This window comes from Watersipora subatra, chromosome 11 (genome assembly GCF_963576615.1).
Source record: "Watersipora subatra chromosome 11, tzWatSuba1.1, whole genome shotgun sequence".
Taxonomy (NCBI): Eukaryota; Metazoa; Bryozoa; class Gymnolaemata; order Cheilostomatida; family Watersiporidae; genus Watersipora; species Watersipora subatra.
This window is the reverse complement of record NC_088718.1, coordinates 27890577-27917347: the sequence shown is the minus strand read 5'-3', so window position 1 is coordinate 27917347 and position 26771 is coordinate 27890577. Positions and strand designations below refer to the sequence as shown.

Sequence of the window (26771 nt, the reverse complement as noted above, 5' to 3'; positions counted from 1 at the left end):
TGTTCAAAAGAAAAAAAAATATTAGTAATACAATATGTAAAAATGTTAATCAAAAGTGTTTTGGCTTGTCATATATTAAATGGTTAAACTCCCATGAAATATGTGGCTACATAGCAAATGACAATTCTTCACTTCTCCATTGTACCAACATGTATAATCATAGATTAGTGATGCAATACCTACCAATCTATCCCTTGGAAAGACTGACACATAGAATTTGAGAATTCAAATACTACATTTTCAGTGTTTTAAAGGTTTATTACTAAGAATAAAGTTATTAAGTAAATTAAAACAAACTTACGGCTCTTATTAAATATCACTGTGAGTCATCAATGCTGACAAAACACCACTGCGAGTCATCTCTAGTGTTAGTATATACAACTGTCAGTCATAACTTCTGTAACTGCTGGTAATATATACCACAATCAGTCATAACTACTGGTAATAAATACCACTGTCAGTTATAACTACTGTTAATATATACCCCTGTCAGTCATAACTACTGGTAATATATACGGCGGTAGGTCATAACTACTGGTGATAAATATCACAGGCAGTCATAACTACTCGTAATAAACACCACTGTCAGCCATAACTACTGTTAATAAATATCCCTGTCAGTTATAACTATTGTTAATAAATACCCCTGTCAGTCAATACTGCTGTTAATATATGCCACTATCAGTCATAACTACTGTTAATAAATACCACTGCCAGTTGTAACTACTGTTAATATATACCACTGTCAGTCATGTCTACTGTTAATAATTACTACTGTGAGTCATAACTACTGGTGAAATATACCACTGTCATCATAACTACTGTTAATAAGCACCACTGTCGGTCATAACTATTGTTAATAAATACCACTGTCATTCGTTACTACCATTAATAAATACCACTATAAATTATAATACTGTTAATAAATACCACTGTCAGTCATATTTTCTGTTAATAATTACTACTGTCAGTCATAACTACTGGTAATATATACCACTTTCAGCCATAACTACTTTTAATAGATACCCCTGTCAGTCATAACTATTGTTAATAAATACCACTGTCAATCATAGCTACTGTTAATAAATACTCCTGTCAGTCAATACTATTGTTAATATATGCCACTATCAGTCAATACTATTGTTAATATATGCCACTATCAGTCATAACTACTGTTAATAAATTCCACTGTCAGTTATAACTACTGTTAATATATACCATTGTCAGTAATGTCTACTGTTAATAATTACTACTGTGAGTCATAACTACTGGTGAAATATACCACTGTCAGTCATAACTACTGGTAATATACACCACTGTCAGCCATAGCTACTGATAAGATATATTACTGTCAGTCATAACTACTGTTATGAGTTACTACTGTCAGTCATAAATACTGGTAATATATACCACTGTCAGTCATAACTATTGTTAATAAATACCACTGTCATTCGTTACTACCATTAATAAATACCACTATAAATTATAATACTGTTAATAAATACCACTGTCAGTCATATCTACTGTTAATAATTACTAATGTCAGTCATAACTACTGGTAATATATACCACTTTCAGTCATAACTACTGGTAATAAACACAACTGTCAGTTATAACTACTGTTAATAAATACCACTGTCAGTCATAACTATTGTTAATAAATACCACTGTCAATCATAACTACTGTTAATAAATACCCCTGTCAGTCAATACTACTGTTAATATATGCCACTATCAGTCATAACTACTGTTAATAAATACCACTGTCAGTTATAACTACTGTTAATAAATACTACTGTCATTTGTTACTACCGTAGAAAAATACCACGATCAGTTATAATTACTGTTAATAAACACCACTATCAGTCATAACTACTGTTAATAAATACCACTGTCGGTTATAACTACTATTAATATATATATATAACTGTCAATCATAACTACTGTTAATAAATACCACTGTCAGTCATAAATATTGCTAATAAATACCACTGTTAGTCATAACTACTGGTAATATATACCACTGTCAGCCATAGCTACTGTTAAGATATACTACTGTCAGTCATAACTACTGTTATGAGTTACTCCTGTCAGTCATAAATACTGGTAATATATACCACTGTCAGTCATAACTACTGATAATAAATACTAATGTCAGTCATAACTACTGGTAATAAACACTACCGTGAGTTATAACTACTGTTAATACTTACCACTGTCAGTCATAACCACTGGTAATATATACTACTGTCAGTCATAACTACTCGTAATAAATACCACTGTCAGTCATAACTATTGTTAATAAAAACCACTGTCAGGCATCGCAACTACAGTGAACAGTTTATTATATGTGCATACCATAAACAGTATTATATATTTATTGATAAATATATATCATTTATACTTGTACAAAGCAACCGGCTCCTTGTCAGGCAATCAATTTTCTGAACCTGTCCTTTACAATATTAAGCTTTGACTTTTGCTCTCCCCCTAGCCAGAATTCAGATTTAAGCGCTAAATCATTTATTACAAACGATCTACATATTAACTGTTGAGATTACTACATGACATTCTACCTACAAACTGTTTTTCTGGCTACAAGAGTTTTTGGCCTCTTTCATACTCTGAATGCATCTATTTTCTCAGGTGCATCTGAGCTTGTTTGTATTCAAAGTTAAGACTGTGTTTATTTCTTGTTCAAGATTATCATTTTTAATTGACTAACATGGTCTACCAATCTTTTATACCTTCTGGAAAACACTTGTAATATAACAGCGGTTCGTAGCAGTTCTGTAATTCTCTGGTTTTGCTCTTAACTTTCCCATTCTATTCTTTTCATCTGAAGCATTTCTCCACTCTCTACCAAGTTACATAAAACTTGCTGTATTTCTAGTAACAAAATAAAAAAACTTTAAATGAAAGCCCAAGCCATGACAAGTCACCACTTGCTGCCAAAAATGTTAATGTGTCCCTCTTAATTCTTTGAGTTGAGGGTTTCGTAGGCTGACTATGGTCTCTATCATTACCTCTCTATAACATACAATAAACCATTAAACTAACACTAATTATGCTATGAAGTATTTCATGCCATTGTAGCGTTTGCAATGCAATGAATTTGTGGAAGTTATTCTTTCTTGGATAATGAACAAGCCATTCCTATGAAAATCAAACATTTTATTGTTGAAGTGGCTCAGTTAGAGTTTAAAAACTAATTATCGACAAACTGCCTGCGATAAACAAGTTAGTAAGATTGTGCACACCGTGACGGACTAACAAGTACATACAGCACACGAGTGCAGTGAATGCTTAACACAAAATACACCAGGATCAAAAAAAGGTGAGCATCTGAAGGAATTACTCTGCCAATAGAAGATGCAGGAGTTGTACCTCTCTGCAACTAACAAGGTATGACTATATGGTACATCGGCACATATGGAAGTTGTCTGAACAATGTTATAAAAACATTTCACATGGAATGTCCTAGTTCAGTTTTTAAGAATATATGACTTTCATGTTCCATCCCAGATGTCCTCAATTTTTTCCTAGATAGAAAAAATCTCGAGTTGTCACCCCTCGTCTATCAATTGAAAGATATTTGCAGTGCATAGCCATGAACATAAATGTGACGAACCCTATGGCGGCTCAATATATCAATTCTTTTGTTACCACAAAATTTGATTGGTTCATCTACTGATTTCATACTGAAAGATAACGCCGCTATCTTTTTTGCATTTCACTAACACAGGTCAACGCAACTCTTATTATTAAATATAAGTCACAGCAAGCAGGAGCTATTGTCATAGTGCAAAGATACAAGTTGGCAAATGTTGATGAGCTTATAAAATATTTCTAAGCAGAAAGTGTAAAATAGAACTTTATTTGGGGACCAAAATAATAGTATTTTAACTTACAAATTTAGTTTACAAACCAAATGAACAATTGATTATTGTAACCTTGATGAGTTACTTGAATCAATGTTCGACATAGTTATAGATATCCTTGAAAAGACACTTCACGTTAAGATTTCTTTTCAAGTATTTTAACTTGAAAAGATAGTTTATAAACCAAATAAACCACTGATTATGACATTCCTCATTAAGCTACTTGAATCAAAGTTTTACATGTCTGTACATATCTTGTATGTCCTTGGTTCATCTCCCTTTAGCTCCAATACTAACCTTTTTTTGTTTTGCTGTACCCTTCACACTTGCATTCTCCTCCTTTCATCTTTTTTATGCAGTTTTATCTGCTAGTCCAGGTGTCAAGTTAGATCACTTGGTAATAATTTTAAGCCTATTCCTCACATTCTTTACAATCATTGTCATTGTTACTTAAGTTCCTCAGGGGTCACCTAGTTTGTAGCGCTCTTTGTCACAAGACATTCTTTGAAAGCTCGAGAAATGAGCCACCATTTGGCCCTCTTTGAATGGGTGTAGCACTAGTCGGCTGATCTATGTAAAATACCAAAGGTAGGTGTTTGGTAGTGCATGTGTGTGCGCGCGCGCCTGTGTGTGTGCGCCTGTGTGTGTGCCTCGTTGTTCTGTAGTTTAGAAGGTGTAATGAGTTTAGAATGAGTTATGTCAACAGGCATGTGGCATTGTTCGTTTGTAGCTTAGACAGGAATCTATAAATTCGTCACATCAGACACATCTTCTTTCTTTTCAGATTTAATAGTTCCGGTATTTCTAATTTAGAATAAAAAACTATTAACTATGTATTAAAATATATATGCTGAATATGTTCTCAAGAGTTGTTATTCTAAGAAAAAAAACACATGATGTTCACAGTAAGCCAATAAACTTAACAAACCACTATGTCCATTTTACCAGTTTGTTAATCTACTTTAGTTGTTTATTATAACTACTGTTAATATTTATATTTAAAATCAGGTGGTTACAAATAACTTTAGCATTTTTATGTACAAAAATAATGATTAAAATGGGATTGATTGGAATAGAATGCAATAACAATATTTTAGGGTTAATAAACTTTAGTTTAATTTTAAATGTATTTACAATCAGGTGGTTATAAATAGGGGAGAAGTAGGATATATGGGCATAGAAGATACATAGTCCACCATCATTATTAGAATTTATGTACTTTATTTTAGTTTTTCTGCTTGAATAATATTGTTTTAAATTTAATACTAAAACACAGGGTTTCTATGTTGGGCGTATTCTGTGCAATGGTCCTGGTAAGGATGTAGAGGTGATTTTCTACAGAAAAAGTTCAGATGGTGTCTTCAGGCTACCTGTCACTGTCACGTGTCACTGCCACGTGTCACCTGTCACTGTCACCTGTCACTGTGGACCAAAATTATGTGAGCAGTAGCTAGATTGTAGGTGATTAGTATTATCATTAATTAGTAGATGATCTTCACACTATGTTCTCAGAACCAACAACATTGTCTGGCAGCAGAAATAGGGAACAGAGAGATTTAAACTTTGACATTGAGCTTGACCATGAAATAAAATAGACCTAATACCCTGGTCACAGGCTTTATAAACAGTGTTGAACTAAGTTTTTGCGATGCAGGTTTTTTTTAATTAAATACTGATAACACTTAAATAGTTATAATAAAGTACTATACACTAACACCTGAAATGTCTTTTCTTATTGTAAACACTGAGGATATGTGAGCCACTTATACGCTCAAGTATCCTAAAATGGTGGCCCATGAATCCTCCTTAATGACCCATGTACCATTTTTCAAGGATACATGGTCCATTGACTTTACTTCATTATTATTTGAATGCAATTGAGAGTATAAAAGTAAAACCATATTCACAGATACACTTAACCAAGTTCTATGAGCATACAAAATTATAAATACAACAATGCCGAACTGTGTTAGTTATTTCACAATAGAGGATTTTACTGCTTTGTTGACCCAAATATCCTACTTCTCTCCTGTCTTCAGTATTTATATGTATATAAAAGATCAATGATTAAAAAAACGGGATTGATTGTAATAGAATAAAATAACAATATTCTAGGGTTAATAAATTGTTAAAATAAACAATGAATTTTGAGCAATGTTACAGTATGATAAGCATATAAACTAACATTGATGATGTCGTCCTCTAAAGCGGAGTAGAAAATAAACTAATGACATGACACCTGCATATGCTGCCAACTTGCCATCTTTGCTACTAAAATACAATAGAGACTATAGTACACATAAGCTGACAAACGTAGTTACACATCATACACATGTATAGCGGTAGCAGTCATATTATATACATATACAGTCATATGTCTATATACATATATAAAACATATGTATATATTAATATGCACACACACACACGCACGTGCACACGCGCACGCACATACATACATATATATATATATATATATATAAAAGTTATATTGATACACATTAGTAAAAAGAGTGCTCAATGTTTAGAGTAAAAACAGAGCTGATATAAAACTATGTGTACTAAAAAAACTACAAGTATTTTATTTAATCAAGTTTAATTTACTACAATATATATATATACTTGTATATATAAATACAGTAAATATATATTTATTTTAATATAAATATGTATTTATACATGTGTATATATATAAAGACACATTAAATGTATTTAAATACACTCACATGTATTACATTGTATGTATATATACTATAAAACTAGAATGTTGGAATAGGTTAAAGGTACTTATCTACTTTTAGATTGTTTCTCGTTAAAGTCACCACACAGACAAGCATACACGCACGCGCACGCACACACACACACATATATACCTGCAATATATATATATGCAGGTACCTGCATACCATATATATATATATATATATATATATACTAAACATACAGCTGCTAGACTCATCTTGAGCCTCTACATACAGCTGTTTATTTTCATATACTCATATATATATATATATATATATATATATATATATATATATATATATATATACTCTACATACAGCTGTTTATACTCATATACTCATATATATACTTACATACAGCTGTTTATACTCATCTACTCATCTATATACTCTACATACAGCTGTTTATACTCATATACTCATCTATATACTCTACATACAACTGTTTATACTCATATACTCATCTATATACTCTACATACAACTGTTTATACTCATATACTCATATATATACTTACATACAGCTGTTTATACTCATATACTCATCTATATACTCTACATACAACTGTTTATACTCATATACTCATCTATATACTCTAAATAAAGTTTTTTATACTCATATACTCATCTATATACTCTACATACAACTGTTTATACTCATATACTCATATATATACTTACATACAGCTGTTTATACTCATATACTCATCTATATACTCTACATACAACTGTTTATACTCATATACTCATCTATATACTCTAAATAAAGTTTTTTATACTCATATACTCATCTATATACTCTACATATAGCTGTTTATACTCATATACTCATCTGTATACTCTACATACAGCTGTTTATACTCATATACTCATCTAAATACTCTACATACAACTGTTTATACTCATATACTCATCTATATACTCTAAATAAAGTTTTTTATACTCATATACTCATCTATATACTCTACATACAACTGTTTATACTCATATACTCATATATATACTTACATACAGCTGTTTATACTCATATACTCATCTATATACTCTACATACAACTGTTTATACTCATATACTCATCTATATACTCTAAATAAAGTTTTTTATACTCATATACTCATCTATATACTCTACATATAGCTGTTTATACTCATATACTCATCTGTATACTCTACATACAGCTGTTTATACTCATATACTCATCTAAATACTCTACATACAACTGTTTATACTCATATACTCATCTATATACTCTAAATACAGTTGTTTATACTCATATACTCATCTATATACTCTACATTCAACTGTTTATACTCATATACTCATATACATACTCTACATTCAGCTGTTTAGGTTCATCTGGTCTTTTATTTTTTTCTAATTACTATCTCCTGTGAGGACATAGGCTACCGTGACTCACCCCACTGCTTAAAACCATGAATTTTTTGACAGGTTTCTGCAGTGGTTTGCCACTATCTTTTGGGTCATATTGTTGAGGCACCATCTCTATCTGGCTAACTGTTAGTTTGCAAAATAGCTTTTTCGCCTTTGTCAGTTTTTTTATCCTGCAGGGTTGCTACTTGCTAGCCACCCTCTTCATCCAGGCTGAAAAGCATATGTGAGAACTAGTTTATTTGCCTGTTACCCAATTAGGCAAAGAAAAAATTGCGGTTGGATACCTTTCCTAACACCACCAATAGTCTTTACGTGACTTGAAGCCCTGACATATTGATCATAAGCCAGTGCCCTGGTCACTGAACGACTGCTGTTCTTTATAAACTCTAGTTTGTATAGTCTCCCTATACACTGAACATGGTTGATCATCTTTATATTCTACATATAGCTGTTTATACTCATCTTTCAGTCTATACCTGTACTTCTATTCCAAAATGGGCGCTCGAGTTACATATGAATTGAGTTATAGGCTCAACTCACAGATGAATTGAGTTGATTCTCTGTTTCCTTTTACTGTAGAACTAAATTGACTTGGGGCATCCTTTCAAATAAAATTGAATTGGGTCTTTAATATCACCATAAAAGAGTTGACTTGATCATCTATTTCAATAAGCAAAAAGACTCGAGGCAAAATGCTTACATGCTCCCTTTTGTTATTACAGTATCTATGATTATTATTGTGCTGTCAAACGTTCATCAAAGGCTGTTATATCCTAAAGAAACAAATATCTTATTTTAGAAGCGATGAAGCAATCATGTTAGTGCACAATGATGGTAACTGCATACATTTTCACAAAACCTCAACAACACTGCGTGTATTTTATTGGTCAATAATATGTACTATGCAAGCATATAGTATAGTTCTATGGTTTGCTTGCGCGTGCATTAAGCTTGATTATGCTGTTTTATTGCAGTGTAAACACACACGCACGCACGCATGCAGGCACGCGCGCGCGCACGCACACAGGCACACACACGCATGCACGCACACACACACACACACACACACACACACACACACACACGCACACGCACACGCACACGCACACGCACACGCACACGCACACGCACACGCACACGCACACGCACACGCACACGCACACGCACACGCACACGCACACGCACACGCACACGCACACGCACACGCACACGCACACGCACACACGCACGCACACACACACATATATATATATATTTACATGTATATATATATATATTTATATATAGATATATATACCCAAAACTTCCTTTTTAGTGGATATTTTGAAAAACACCTCTTATTGAGACTTTGTTAAGGGCCATTAAATTACGATTGTTATGTATGTTTAATATAATATCCAATAGTCCAAGTTCTTCTGTTAAGCTCCAAACATATTTATATTGTATATATACATGGGTAAACAATATATATATGGGTAACTAACATTGACTATTTGGTATTTAATATACCTATACATGTATGTATCAATTGCAATTTGCTTAACATGCAAAAAGTCCCAAAAGAACCATTTTCTAAAATCCTTAAAGTAGGCAAATTTTTGAGTGTATATTTTTATACGAGCATTCTATCATATATTATTATATTATAATTTTGATAGAATTTACTGCAGTTCAGTTCGATAGCTTTCTTTTTTACTTTTTGCTCATGTACCTAGTCTCTGGATTCTTGTGGTTGTTCCAACAGCATCACAGCACACTAAACATTATACATACATGTTCATTGTCACATGTTCCTTTTTCTAAAATAGTTTTATGCATAGTTCAAGGGTTGGTAACAGTAATGTCACACATGCAGTTTCTTGTCAAATAACAGGCAATGCCATTTTTACAAATGGGTTCTAGGAATACCCTTCAGAAATTGTTGAAGTTCCCAGTCTGTGAAAGAGCACTAGGTAAGCCATTATTGACTTCCTAGAATACTGCCAAGTCAATGAATCTGGGTCACAATGACGTTCCTGTATCACTGCTACTCCATTCTATTGTAAGTTTGGGGGTTTGCAGAAAAATTATTTGAAGGTGGTTGAATGGGCATTTTTCATTGACAACACATGACAACACAACACCTCTTATTGGGACTTTGTTAAGAGCTATTAAATTACAATTGATATATATATATATATATATATGTATAATATAATATCCAATAGTCCAAGTTCTTTAAACATATTTATATTGTATACCTATATACATGGGTAAACAATATAACATATAATATGATAATATTATATGATATAATATTATACAATATAATATAATATGTATCAATTGCAATTTGTTTAACCTGCAAAAAGTCCCAAAAAGAACCATTTCTGAAATCCAATGGTTGTACATCACAATGTTGAACATATTTTAATACAATAGAAAACCTTAAGATCTACAATGCAAAGCAAAAATCCTATGTTGATAGTCGATTAAGGTATGCCAGTAAAACAGAGCTTTAAAGGTTGACTTGCAATAAAATTCACATTACAGTTATTTGGACTCAAAAGATTCACCATATTTTACTTTGTTGTGTTGTAGGTGCCAAATATGTGGAAATGTGATTATAAGCTCTTAAAAACTCAAAAACGAACAGTTAATCGCAGCCACACGAGACCGCCGTAGTTTGGATTCTCTTTCCAAAACGGCTCAAATGTGACATAATTGTGAGAGATGGTTTCTGTTTACACTTTCATGCGACCTTATTCGTCGAAATATTTTCACAAATATACTTTCCGTATTCAATAAAACCATGTCTATTGTTCTTAGGCGTCTATTTTATTGTCATTGTAATGCTGTCACTTTTAGCACTGATATCTTATAACTTACCGTAAAAATTCATTTAATTTTTTAACCTTACCTCGAAAGAGTACATATCCTTGTCTGATAATTATGACGAGCCTGTTGGTCACCTGTGATAATCGAAAAGTGCTGCAAAAATTATTTGTAAAGTATTGGGTCACATGATCAGATTACGACTTGCCGATTAAACCCGGCCGAAACAAAACTGTAAAGTAGCGAGCGTTTATATTTGATACGGGGTCTTCGGTAAAACCCAAAGTGTTTGTCATAAACTAGTGCTACGACAAGTTTTATATTGAGCTTTTTATTGGCTTTTCAATTCATGTGAGAACATACGTGACAAAACAATAACCAAATTTTTTGGCTACATCATCGAAATAAAAAGATTCCAATCTACGGCGGCTTTTCGTTTTTGAACTTTTGAGAGCTTGTAATCACATTTCCACATATTTGGCACCTACAACACAACAGAGTAAGACATGGTGAATCTTTTGATACCAAATAACTGTAATGTGAATTTTATTGCAAGTCAAACTTTAATGGAATTTCTAAATAGATGGTCAGTTTGAGACTGCTTATTACATTGATATGTTGAATGGAGAGGGTCCTGCTAATTAGTACGCAACATCAAAGAGTTGCAAGCTTAACAAAATAAATTATGTAAAGCAGATGTTTGTCTGCAATAATAGGATTATATTATCTGCAGAAAACAAAATAGCAAACTAAAACTGGCTTCATAAAATTTTTCACTTGCATCACAATCAACTTGATATTGTGGAGGGCTGAACATTTACCCTTATCTATGCAATCGTTAGAGTGGCACCATCAACCAATATCTGTGTCCTATTATTATAACCTTATATATGCCTTTCTCGTCTTGTCTTTGTTATGTAATATTTTGTATATAAGCCTGTTACGCATGCATGCCTTAAACAATGTATTATTATATAATATTCATTGCACTCCTTTTATGGGCCAGAGTGGAAGTAGGCGGAGAGTGCCAGTATATAAGCAGGGGCACAAGTCACATCAGTGGGATTGTTGAGAGCTTTATGCTATTGTACACATGTTCACATGTACACATGATAGAACTGCCTGAAAGAAACTTAGGGAAGGCTAGAGTTTGGTCTACGCTACGACTAGACCTGATCAGATATGCGCTAGCATAGGTGATCAGGCCCTAAAGCGAGCTATTCTGGGACCTAGACTAGCCAATGATAGGGACTTAGAAAGCAAGCTGCATTGGAGTTTAGCGTGAGCCTGAGGTTGGGTAATTGCCACGGACTGATCTGACCATCAAGTGTGTCAGTCAGGCCCAGCAAGGGGAAGACCTAGAGTTCAGGCTGCATCTGCCTATTAGTACAGTAAAGCTGGTGCAGCTACTGGGGCCAGGCCTTTACAACATATACAATGCATGCATTCCATGCATGCATTGTATAAAGTTTTGCCATGCAGTGTATAGTGGCAAAACTTGATATATACAATGCATGCATGGAATGCATGCATTGTATATATCATATGTAGCTGTTCCCTATATACTCTAGTTTGTATAACCTCCCTATACACTGAACACGGCTGATCATCTTTGTAATCTATATATAGCTGTTTATACTCATATTTCAGGCTCTACTTACAAAAATGGGCACTTGAGTTACATATGAATTGAGTTATAGGCTCAACTCACAGATGAATTGAATTGATTTTCTGTTTCCTTTTACTGTAGAACTGAATTGACTTGGGACATCCTTCCAAATAAAATTGAATTGAATCGGGTCTAAAGGAGTCTAATATCATCATAAAGGAGTTGATTTGATTCTCTATCTCAATAAGCAAAATGACTCGAGACAAAATGCATCAATGATTTCCTTTGTTGTTACTGTATGTATGATCACTGTTGCGCTGTCGCTGTCAAAAGTTCATCACAGACAGTGATATCCTAAGTAAACAAGTCTCTTATTTCAGAAGCGTTGAAACAAATATGTCAGTGCAGTCCATTGTTGCCAACCACGCACATTTTAACAAGACCTCTATATCACTGCGTATATTCTATTGGTCAATTATAATATGTACTACGCAAGCATATAGTATAGTTCTATGGTTTGCTTGCAACAAGCTTACTTATGCTGTTTTGATTGCAGTTAAGACAAATGTCACTTTGTTAGACATATATGTTTCATGTTTGCATGTAGATGTTGGTTCTAGTGTTCCAGAACAGGTTTTATTATTCACATGTGTGTTCTACCACTCTCTAGCTAGCTCTGCCTTACAAGACTGGCCCTTCATGCTGAAAGCCAAATAATGCGTATATAATGAGTATGTCATAATATTGCAAAATACTAGATAAACAGCAGTAATAGCATTGGCCTTTTCTTGACTGCATCAGCAGTGAATAACAATCCTGTCACATCTAGCCTAGCAATACTGTGACAATATATGTGCTAGTCATCTAGAAATATATATTTATTTTTTTGCTTATATTTTCACCCTTACATTTGTTTTTAGTATTAATGAATATCTGCTACAACTCTTGCATTATGAACGCTTTCATAAAATCTCAGCACATATCGTTCATTCCACATGAAAACCTTTATAATGGTTTGTCTATGTAAAATGTTACAGATACAAATTTAATGGATTTCCCCAAAATATTGCTAAAATAAATTCGGGATGTCAGGTTATCATTTTTCCAAGAAAAAAATAGTTACATGTAGAGGTTCTTATTCTCAGAAATCTCAGCATAAAATCATGGTTTCCAAATTTTTTATTTTTCAATTACCATGTGTTGCGGCACAGAGCCATGAACAGAGCCAGAAAGACTGGCCCAATGGTCATCGGCATCACCAAACCGAGCCTTTCTGCCATCGGGTAATGCTTGGTCATTGATGAACCGGCCGGAATGATCAAGTGATGAGTAAAAAAGTCGAACAATAAGAAGGGGGAAGAGCCTAACGGAAAAGTGATTGCTATAAAAGAAGGAGAACACCATATATGCACTTGTATGCACACACAAACTTTATGTATTTATATATATTTGTGATAAAATATATATTCTCTGGTGACTAAACACTCGGTGTGTTTATTTATTTGCTACTGTCTTGTGTAAAAGTAAAGGGAACCGGCAGTTTCCATTACAGATAGACAAAAGAAAGATATTAAACATAGATGCTGTTTGTCAAATGCATTGATTCTTGTGCAGAATTTTCTGCTGATTCCAAAAAACTTTAAATTAAATAAATCCTTTTAACAGAAACTTTAGCCTTTAAAAGAATAGGAAAAAGCACCAATTGTTTGCAAAGATTCTCAGCCTGTCTTAACTCTGTCCGAACAAACGTAATAGTGAAAGAGTTATTACTTGCTATACAAACAGTCAAGAGGCTGAGGTAGTCTGTGTAGTAATTGTGTTTAGCATATGTGTTAGTAATTGTGGTTTATTGTTATCTTGATAGATTGCCATGAGTCAACTTCTTGTTAACAATCGATAAAGAATTGACTTTGTTTCTTTTGGTAAATTAAATTGAGTTGGTTCATTAAAGCACATCAATTATATCAGTACTGTTTCAACTTATTCAGGTTCTTCAACATCTTGGCTTTCAAATGAGCCATTGTCTGACATGGTGAGACAGACATTGGTTGGTGTTTATAGGATTTCCAAAGAGCTCTACTACAGAAATGTTCGGTGGTATAGGCTCGCAAATTATGATGTCACAATTTTCATAGTCAGCATTGTGTGCTCTTACCGCTTATTCATCAACTACGATAATGACGCCAGTGGCAGGCGAAGGTAGGACAACTCCAGAGAACCAATGAAGATGACAAAGGAATCAGTGTCATTAGCTCTCCACGTACAGATTATTTCTATGACAAATAGCTCAGATTCCAAGCACCATACTATGTTTTCCCAATAATATTATGCACTAGCCCTCTCTTTTTATTGCGATGTTGAGGGGCAAGATTGAAGCTAATTAATTTCAAGCCTTGCTAGATCTCGCAACAGTGCAATTTATATATAGTCCTATAACAACGCCACTGCAAGTCACAATTTATTCGATGTGATTTCAATTTTTATCTACAACAGTATATTTATTGAAGCATAATCATGTGTAGAAATCAACATGGAAAGCAATACAAGTTCTTCAGATAATACTACTCCTACAACTAAGGATGAAAAAAGCAAACTATAACAATCACCCAAAATCTATAAACCCTGAACATGTGTTTGTATTGGTCGGGCGTTAGCACGATCTCCGGGCATCGTTGATTATCTAAAATCCTAGTTTATTATTAGCGCAATCTGGGTTTAAGAGCACCGATTGTCACAAAAAAGCGGAGCCTCGATGGCAGCAAAAGGGATCGACTACCTAAGGCTAAATGCTAATTATGACATCACATTGTGGGAACCACAATGTAGTGTATTTTTAATTGTAGGACATACTTTTGGCACCCTGTTTTTCATAGTTCTATTATTCTTTGTGTATTGAATATAGGCTCATGCCAAAGCCAAAACTCTGAAGTACTGGAATATATGATAAAAGTACTGATATAATTGATGTGCTTTAAAGTTAAAAAATTGGGAATTGAATTGTTAATTTCTTGATGAGAATGGAATTGAATCGAGTTACTTTTTAACGCCTTATAAATCATTCTACTATATCTGTTACCTCAAATAACATTAGTGTTTTGTGTTTCTACTAGCTTCATCGGAACATATATGTTTGGTTTTCCTTTTGGTTTTCCTCTTTTTCAGCTGTATTTTTATCCTGTTGACTTGAATTTCCAAACAAATACAGTTACAACTTTTTTGAAAAGCCAAAATACTCAAATGATTTTGTCTGTTATCTCACAACAAATAATTTTACTGAAAGCAACTAATGATTGACAATGGTAAAGCAATATAAGGTGCTGTGGGTATACTCAACAATAGAGAAATATAAGGTGCTGTGGGTATACTCAACAATAGAGAAATATAAGGTGCTGTGGCTATACTCAATAATAGAGAAATATAAGGTGCTGTGGGTATACTCAACAATAGAGAAATATAAGGTGCTGTGAGTATACTCAACAATAGAGAAATATAAGGTGCTGTGGGTATACTCAACAATAGAGAAATATAAGGTGTTGTTGGTATACTCAACAATAGAGAAATATAAGGTGCTGTGAGTATACTCAACAATAGAGAAATATAAGGTGCTGTGGGTATACTCAATAATAGAGAAATATAAGGTGCTGTGAGTATACTCAACAATAGAGAAATATAAGGTGCTGTGGGTATACTCAATAATAGAGAAATATAAGGTGCTGTAGGTATACTTAAAAATAGAGAAATATAAGGTGCTGTGGATATACTCAACAATAGAGAAATATAAGGTGCTGTGGGTATACTCAACAATAGAGAAATATAAGGTGCTGTGGGTATACTCAATAATAGAGAAATATAAGGTGCTGTAGGTATACTTAAAAATAGAGAAATATAAGGTGCTGTGGATATACTCAACAATAGAGAAATATAAGGTGCTGTGGGTATACTCAATAACAGAGAAATATAAGGTGCTGTGGGTATACTCAATTACAGAGAAATATAAAGTGTTGTGGGTATACTCAATAATAGAGAAATATAAAGTGCTGTGGGTATACTCAATAATAGAGAAATATAAGGTGCTGTAGGTATACTTAACAATAGAGAAATATAAGGTGCTGTGGATATACTCAACAATAGACAGATTGTTGTATTCTTGTAAATAATTGAAGCCTGAAGTAGTGTAGATTGTAAGTAGTTTATTCACTCACGGAAACACACAACTTGAACTGAAAATGTTGTGGGTATTTATATGGAACCAAAAGTAGTTTTATAAATATTAGCTTAGTATATGGTAAAAACACAATAGAGCGCTATATGACTATCTTGCTTCAGATGTAAACAGAATTGTTATAAGCAAAAAGATAATTATAGCCATAAACTATTATCTCATAATTGTCACAATTCCTTGTAGCTCAATAGCCATAACACCTTCTTCCTAGCCATAGGTACATCTATATAGTCTGGCGGTCTGCTAGTTTTTAGTTTGTCGGGGGTTTTCTGGTCCATATTCTCCTCCTGTTAGTTTCCTGGGGTTTTTTCATAGTTGACGGCTATTTGTAACCTCTGAATGGCTTGAGGATACATGTGGTTCAGCCCCAGTACCATCTTGTTGCTTTTCCCCGTCTGCTGGCTCCGAATCTTTCTCTACTCCATAGCGGGGTAGCAGTTGCTCGATGTGTCGCCTCCATGTTGGTCCTCCGAGAATCACCTTGAAATTCACACTTCGGGCTTTGAACACTTTGGTGACAATGGCTGGAACCCATCGAGGCTCTTTATCCCGTCGAGGCCCGCAATAGAGAGTATAGCAAGGGCTGTCAATTGTATAGGTGTAGATCTTTGCGATAGTAGTTTTAGGTTCAGTTTCCTCATTCTTGTCAGTTTCCTTGCTTTGTCGTCCTTGAGCCTGATGTGCCGATGAAGGCAGAAGAACATCGATCTTGCAGCGTATTTGCCGTCCATTCAGTAGCTCACTCGGTGATTATCCTCCTGTCAGTGGCGTATGCCGGTAATGCATGAGGAATTCTGTTAGTGCAAGCTTGGGTGGTAACTCCGATTTCTTCAGAGCTTGTTTGAATGACTGCACCAGCTGTTCTGCCACTCTGTTTGTCGCGAGGTGGTAAAGTGTTCCGGTTAGGTGGACTATTCCACGGTCTCTGCACCATCTTTAGAACTCTTCTGACTTGAAGGTGGTGGCATTGTCCGACACTATAGTGTAAGGATAGCCAAAATGTGCAAAGTCTTGTTCCAGTAGCTCTGTGGTTGTCTTAGTGGATGTTGACGTGGTTGGGTGAATGCATGAATATTTAGAATAAGCATCCACCACTACAGCCAGTTTGATCCCAGAAAGTTGATTGCGTGGTCGATATGTATACGACTCCATAGTTTTTCTGGTAGCATCCACGAATGGTTAAGAGGCTTAGCTGGTTGGTTCTGATGTTCGGCGCAGGAGGTGCATTGCTTACATGCTTCCATGATGTCAGCCTCAATCCTCGGCCAATACACAGCAGATCATGCCAGCTGCTTCATGCGTTTCACGCCAAAATGTCCTAAATGAAGTATCTGTAGAACTTGTGGTTGAAGGGTGAGCGGTATGACAACTCTCGATCCGTATGATAGACAACCACCGGAAATGGAGAGTGACCCAGCAATATTCTTGAAACATGGTACCTTGTAATCCGCGCGGTGAATTTGGTCTTCCGCTTCAATGTTAGTTTCTTCAATTGCTTTAGGCCATCCTTTTCTGGTGTAGCAAATGATAGTAGACAGAATAGGATCTTTCAAAGTCTCTTTATGTAGCACTTTTGGATCTGTCGGTTTTAGTTGCTGACCAATGGTACATATCGTGCAGACTGTGTCCATATCTTCGCCATCTTCCTCCTCATGAAAATTGTGATCAGGTCCGACAGGGAGACGACTAAGCGCATCTTCATTGCCGTGATGGTTGGTCTTCCTGTATTCGATGGTGTATTTGAATTGACTAAGCTGTAGAGCCCATCGAGCTAATTTGTTGGCCACTAATGCTGGCGTTTCTTTAGTCGGCCCAAACAATGCTAACAATGGTCAATGATCGGTGATTAATATGAAACATCTGCCATACAGATACTGGTGAAACTTTTTTAGTGCAAAGACTATAGCAAGTGCTTCTTTCTGTATCTGTCCGTACTTCTTCTGCGTGCTGTTCAGCGTCTTTGATACATTGAAAATAAGTCGCTCGGAATCATCTGAGTATCGATGGAAAAGAACAGCGCCCATTCCTACTGATGAGGCATCGCAGAAAATTCCATTTTCTAGTGATGGATCGAAATGAGCTAGTGCAGTCTCTGAGCATAGCATCTCTTTGAGTTGTTGAAAACTGGCTTCTTCTTCAGATCCCCATATCCATGACACATTTTTTTGAGTGAGTCGATGGAGTTGTTTTGTTACTGTTGGCAAACTCGGTAGAAATTTGCTGTAGAACACCACGGATCCAAGAAATGAGCTAAGTGATGAGATATCTATGGGTTTGAGGATGGCTTTGGCTGCATCTGCCTTTTCGCCCTTGGCTATGCCTCGGTGAGAAAGTAGATGTCCGAGGTAGTTGATTGCAAGTTTTGCAAATTCACACTTTTCCCTCCGACAGCATAGGCCCTTCTCATCTAAGCATTGCATTAGTTTTCTTAGGTTGCTTAAATGCTTCTCCACTGTAGATCCGCTGACTAGAATATCGTCCCGATACACTGCAACACTTTCTAAGTCACTAGTGAGCTGCTCCATGATTTCTTGGAAATAGCCTGGTGCCAAACTTATTCTAAAAGGAAGTCTCTGCTGTAGAAGAACTCTTCTGTGTGTATTCAACGCCAGGCGTCGTTGGCTCTCAGGAGGTAGTGCAATTTGGTTGTATGCATCAGCCAAATCTATCTTTGTGAATCCGTAACCGCCTTTTAGCTTCTGCATCAAGTCTCCTGGGAGTGGCATGGGTTGAGGATGTGTTTCTAGTTGGCTGTTAATAGAAACTGAGTAGTCCCAACATACTCACAGCTTTCTCTTTTGTTGACCTGGCAGTAAAACTTTCCTGATGGGCACTACTGGCGTTCTATAATTGTTGAACTGCACGGGTTTCCAAATCTCTCGTTTGATCCCTGCTTCATATGCCTGGACTAGATCCGATTGCATGGCAAATGGGACTGGTTGGGCTTTGCAGAAAACAGGTTTAGCATCAGGCTTGAATCTGACTTCCAATTTGAATTCCTTGAGGCATCCAAGCTCTGGTTGAAAAAGGTTTGAAAACTCCTGGCAGAGTTGCTCACCAGCTTGCCGCAAAGATCGGTCAGGTTGGAGATCCTTAAATATCATGCTGACTGTGTTAACTTTGGTTGACAGGTTTAGCAGGCAGGTTCAATGTGACCAAGCTCTTTACAAAAATTGCATTGGGAATTATTGTGCGTACAAGTGTTAGCCAAGTGGTTCTTTCCACATCGATAACAGCTTGGAGGTAGTCGGTTCCCTTGGCTGGCGCTGGATGAAAAACCGCTAGGCCTGTTGATTGTGGGTTTCTTCTCAGACTGAACTTTGTTAACACCTGTAGCCTTAGATCCATGTGCAGTCTCCTTAGCTACTTTAGCGGCGTCCTCAGTCTCTGTAGCCAATTCTACTGCTCGGGTGAAAGACAGCTCATCAACTTTAACCTTGAACAGGGCTTTCAGAACAGCTTCAATGTTTACAGAGCAAATTAACTTGGTCCGCATAGCTTCATGTGGGTTGGTGATGGAAGCAAAATCACAAGTGGTGGCATCCTGACGGATACGTGCAGCCAGCTCTTGGACGGTCTCTCCTGGTTTGTGCCGCATTTCACTCCAAAACTCGAACCTTTCTCTGATGATGAATTTCTTCGGATCGTACTGTTCTTTCATAAAGCCAGTTATTTCTGCCATGGTCAGCTGGTTGATGACTTTTGGTGGAGTCATCTGAGCCGAAAGATTGGTTAGAATCTTGCATGTTACTGCTGACTGTGATGCGAAAAATATTTTAGGCTTTCGATCCTCTGTTATAATGTGAGCCACTGCAAAAGTATTGAATCTAGCCCAGTAATCTGTCCACAACTCCGATGTTGAATCAAAGGCAGGAAAATTAGGTATAGAAACCGCATGATGCGTTTTCGGTTCTTTAGATGCGCCCTCTACCAACATTTGCATTACCTTCTATTTTCAACTTTTTGTTCATTAAGCATTGCAACTAGCTCTGCTACTTCGCTCATTTTAACAAGTGTTGAAGTTTAGAAATACAAATGTGTTAACTCACAAAACAACTGCAGCGTCAGTGTTGTATGTAAAAATTGGTGTGTTTCTTCAGGTGAATAATGTGAATCTTCTGCTGTATGTAGCTCTCTGACTGTATACGTAACTGATATATACTTTGAGAACTCCCTTGGTATCAATGTCGACTCAAAAAGATCCCATCCTTGTTGCCAATTTAGCCTGTTGTATTCTTGTAAAGAATTGAAGCCTGAAGTAGTGTAGATTGTAATGTAGTTTATTCACTGACGGAAACACACAACTTGAACAGAAAATGTTGTGGGTATTTATATGGAACCAAAAGTAGCTTTATAAATATTAGCTTAGTATATGGTAAAATACAATAGAGCGCTATATGACTATATTGCTTCAGATGTAAACAGAATTGTTATAAGCAAAAAGATTACTATAGTCATAAACTATTATCTCATAATTGTCACAATCCCTTATAGCTCAATAGCTATAACAAAGATATAAGGTGCTGTGGGTATACTCAATAATAGAGAATTATAAAGTGCTGTGGGGTATACTCGATAATAGAGAAATATAAGGTGCTGTGGGGTATACTCAATAATAGAGAAATATAAGGTGCTGTGGGTATACTCAATAATAGAGAAATATAAAGTTCTGTGGGTAAACTCAACAATAGAGAAATATAAGGTGCTGTGGGTATACTCAATCATAGAGAAATATAAGGTGCTGTGGGTATACTCAACAACAGAAAAATATAAGGTGCTGTGAGTATACTCAATAATAGAGAAATATAAGGTGCTGTGGGTATATTCAATAATAGAGAAATATAAGATGCTGTCGGGTATACTCAACAATAGAAAAATACAAGGTGCGGTGGGTATACTCAACAATGGAGAAATATAAGGTGTTGTTGGTATACTCAACAATAGAGAAATATAAGGATCTGTGGGTGTACTCAACAATAGAGAAATATAAGGTGCTGTGGGTATACTCAACAATAGAGAAATATAAGGTGCTGTGGGTACACTCAACAATAGAGAAATATAAGGTGCTGTGGGTATACTCAATAATAGCGAAATATAAGGTGCTGTAGGTATACTCAACAATAGAGAAATATAAGGTGCTGTGGGTATACTCAATAACAGAGAAATATAAGGTGCTGTGGCTATACTCAACAATAGAGAAATATAAGGTGTTGTGGGTATACTCAACAATAGAGAAATATAAAGTGCTGTGGCTATACTCAACAATAGAGAAATTTAAGGTGCTGTGGCTGTACTCAACAATAGAGAAATATAAGGTGCTGTGGCTATACTCAACAATAGAGAAATAAAAGGTGCTGTGGGTATACTCCACAATAGAAAAATAGTGTTGTTTTGGCAGGAGGTGTGGTCGAGATGTCTATGTAATCATATTATAATAACCTCAGTGTGGTGCTACTACATTAGCTCTACAAATGACCTTGCAAGTGAACTTTAAAAATATTTATTCACTTTGACATCTCATTGGCTGGTGTATGATTTGCTTTAGTGCCAGCCAGCGCATGTACCTGTTGCAAACCAGGCATAACCAGCATAACATTTGATACGAGGTGTTACCTTAAAACTGCTGCCTTCTGGATAGGTACGTAAGTCTGCCATGAACATTATCAACCACACCATCATATCAATTATCATTACAAAGTTTATATACAGCATACTGAACTCTTCAACAGAAGTGTGAATGTACGGTGCTATGATTGTATGTCAGTTAGAGATTTACTTAAATTACTACATACATTGTACAATGCTAACACACTATTTCCTAATAAAGGATGAACCAAAGTAGGATATGTATTACACAACGCTAGCATACTATTTTATAAAATTTTAATTAGTATTATATACATTGCACAGAACTTGTGCTTAGCATGCATATGCGAGTTGTATATGCAGCTATAAGTATTTATTTATTTTCGCGAATTCTACATGGCTACCATTTTTCAAAGGTTTAATTAATATTATATATATTGTACAGAACTTGTGCTCAGCACGCATGTATGAGATGTACTTGCACATGTAGCTATAGGCCTAAGTATTTTTTTATTTTCATGAAAACTATGTATTCTACACAGTAATGCATAAAGGTTTTGCTCTGCTAAAAATTGATTGGATGCTAATATCCGTTAGTTCAGAGGTGTAGACAAAAGTTTGAGATCAGAAGGCACTGTGGAAGGAATAGAGAAGCTATAAAAAAAGCCCAAACAAAAGCAACAATCAGACTGCAGTAAGCTGAGCAAATGATGGAAATATTTTGGTTTTAAAATGCTATTTTATGTTTCAGCACATATTATAAACATTGTTTGTTTGTGTTGCGGGTTTTTAAATATATATTTTTACTGTAGTATGTTATAGATAATTATTATTTAACTTATCAATTTGTAGATTTATAACATATTATTTAATAATATCATTTTTGTTTTCTTAACTCGCCTTTCGATGAGCCGACGCTCATATCTCATCTTCTATTGCACATAAAAAGACAATTTTTGCTGCAAACTGTTGCAAGCATATTGATGAGTGTAATGAGTTTTTATGCAACATTCTTAAATATAGTTATAAATAAAAATAATTTTTAAACTTTAGAAAAATCAATTTAAAAACGGAAGGCTCTAAATCTTTGCAGTCAGTCTATAAAATTTTGTAGGTTGGTTGCAAAAATAGGTATCGACTTGTAGGAATATTTGTTGGCATTCTAAGGCATATTTATTTAGAAATCTACAACCAGCTGGAGGTAAGTTATAGTAGGCTTCTTGCAGCCATGCTGAATGATATAATAGCTCAACTGACAGACTCCTTTTTACAAAAATAAAATTAATAAAACCATTTAATATAGAAGAATTACTGCTGCCAACATGCTGATGTTTGAAGTTTTTGTATCTAGTTCATTGTACGCCTATGGAGAAATTCAGTTGATTTTTGTTGGATTTATACACACAATAACAGAAGGAAAGTTGTTTTATTAATAAATAAAAAAGAAGCAAATTCTTAACAAGAACAACACTTTTCTCACCAATCTACATGTATTAGCAATAGACAGACCTCATTAAATTTTATAAAATACTTATTTAAGAAGATATATTTTGCATAAGTTTATGATGTTGCTTGGGATGACATTCTAGCAATAAATTTACATAACTGTAAGTTTAACAAAAGCATACTAACATATGCCCTAATAGTAACAAAAATCAACTTATAAACAATAAGAAGTAATGAGAGTTGTCTGCCACTTGCTGTTAGCCTGGCAGATTGCCAATAGAAAATTTTAGTACGCTAACTAATGACAATCACTTCTTTACCCAATCACCCCGCATGGTATGCAGTCGTTGGGTTTGTGCTTCCATAGGGCAACTTAATATATCAGCAAGTGAACAACTCAATCTCTGTGGCCTATTGGGTAGGAAAAACAGTACAACAGCACATAAATTACATAATTTTTTATTATATATTTCAATAAATCAGAGTCTTGGCTTTTGAATGAGCCTGTATTCAATACACAAAGAATAATAGAACTATGAAAAACGGGGTGTCAAAAGTACGTCCTGCAAAAAAAAACACTTGGTTCAGGTACTCAAAATGTGACGTCATAATTCTCATTTAGCCTTAAGTCGTCAATCCCTTACGCTGCCATTGAGGCTGCGTTTTTCTGTGACAATTGGTGCTGTTAAACCTAGAGAGCGCTAATAATAAACTAGGATTCTAGATAATCAACAATGCCCACGATCGTGCTAATGCCCGACCAATACAAACACATGTTCTAGGTTAATTAATTATGCTTCAATAAATGTACTGTCGTTGATAAAAGTAATGAATTCCCATCGATTAAATAATGACTGTCGTTGCAATGTCTGTGGCCTATTGGTTAGGAACAACAGTTTGTTAAGCGGATAGAAATATGATATGCCCTAAGAACCGCTGTACACTTGCTGAGCTTACACTAATAATTTATTCTTGCTTCTAGGTTAAACCTCATTCTATGTGGTAGGGTTGGCAAGGACCAGTGGAACAAAAGCTAAGCTGTATAAAACTGGTTTATCAATAAACTGGAAAATGCTGAGACTCTTCAAGTCAGCACAATCAAAGACAAGACCAACATCAAAGGTGCAGTAGCTTCATTGATTCGCTGCCATGTAAAGTTGCATCATTATTAAAAAAGCTGTATGTAGTACACTTGCCTCACAGATATGTAGCTAGATCTGATACAAACCTCTGGCAGATATATGCCTACATGTAACACAGTGTCTCACAGATATATACCTACATCTGGTACAATTGTCTCCCAGGGATATGCCTACATGTAGCACGGTTGCCTCTGCATGTTATAACTGCTTACATTACAGATGTCTTCCAGTTATAAGAAGTTTACTGTTTTCGTGAATACGCTGTGCCATGATACTATGATGTTTAAATTACTGATATCTTATTATTATTTGTACAAAATATTATATATAGTGTTAATACCACGATAAACAGGTTAAGGGCTCCGTTTTTTATAAACTCTTTTCTAACATCAAACGTCAGAGCGATTCACACTAGATGCAAAAGGTGTTCAATGGCGTAGTAGATGCTTAGATAAGCTTTCTATACCCTTTAGCATGAACCTTGATAGCAATAGGCAGTATCTCTGTTAATACAGTCACACTGCGGTGGCCAAGTTAAAAAATTGTAAATATTCCATACTTTTAAACAAATATTTTTAAATAAAGGTAATTATCTTTGAAAATCCACTTTTTTATGTTATAGTCTTGCAACAAGAGAGTATCCAAGTCATGTAAAGAAAGTGAAGAGGTGTAAAAAATGTTATAGCTGACAAATTACTACTGGAGTAGCTGTCACAAAAATTACAAAAATTATCTGTTATGACATAAGTAGCTATATTAACGAATTCCGTTTGTACAATTTTTTATGATGCCACAAAGGCCAGGGTCACCACCTATGCAATGCGCATGCTTATGTAAGTTCTAGTTACGAATGGTAATTGTTCGTATCAAATACATTGGAACTCAGGGGTTGACATTAATTCATTTCAGGGTGGAGATCGTGGGGTGAAATTATCGTATGGCTTTTCTCTTAACTCCTATGCTTTTGACCGCTTCAATTTTAAAATACTTCTGTCATTAGCCCTGTTTATAAGTAAACTTGTGAGTATTTTTTTGGGTGTTTTTGTACAATAAATTTAGCAAAGTTTTTAAATCAAATGACAGCTTTTCTTATTTCTGCTGATGAAATTTGTTGCGTTTCACTATTCATCAAATGTTTTATTAAACTCCGTTGCCATAGTAACCATTTTTTTTCTTTTCTTTACCTAACTGACAATTTTGAGACATATGGCTAACAAACTAAAATTTGATGAAGGCACTAAAAAGCGCAAAGTAAATACCATATCATAAATATTCACATAAAATAAGCACGATGCAAATCTCCCCTGGCTCTTCACTTAGCAAGTAGTAAACAATGGACAGTGTTTTAGATTGCTACCAGGCACTGTGGGAATATTTTGACCAATAATGTGTCGGCATCTTATTAATTGTTCTGCTACGAAGTCGAAAAAACATAGAATTTTGCATCGTAACCTGAACAAATCTTAAGCTAGAGCCACTTTATTTTGAGGTTCCACTGTAACTCAATATGGATACATTCACCAACACAATTTTGAACCAAACCCATTGTTATAGACAGAGTCTCGATTAGTGATGAAACCAACTAGTTGCTATAGACAGAGCTTAGATTAGTTTTACAGCTAGCTAATTGTTATAGACCGAGTCTAAACTAGTAATAAAACTAGCTAGTTGTTATAGACAGAGTTTAACTAAGTGATAAAACTACATGTAGCTAATCTTTAGAGAAACTCTGTCTGTCTTTATATGAATATAATTCACAATCATGGAAATCGTAACCTCACGAATAGAAGCGAAATTCCTCCAGTGTGAAGCGAGCAATGACACAAGCCATGGCGGCAAGATAGATCACTGATAAATGTCAAAAGACTTTGATTAAATAGTCTCAACATAGATAGGATACTCATGTGCATCTCGTCATTCTGTTAACCCTTTTGCCAGT

At 35.0% G+C, this 26771-nt stretch overlaps 1 protein-coding gene across 1 annotated transcript; it reads right to left on the bottom strand.

Annotated features, from left to right (window-relative positions):
- Positions 1 to 19791: 19791 nt before the first annotated feature.
- On the bottom strand, positions 19792 to 20601 carry LOC137407935 (uncharacterized). The gene has a single exon (XM_068094322.1). It carries the CDS (start codon positions 20599 to 20601, stop codon positions 19792 to 19794), a length of 810 nt encoding a protein of 269 aa, XP_067950423.1.
- Between the last annotated feature and the right edge of the window lie 6170 nt (positions 20602 to 26771).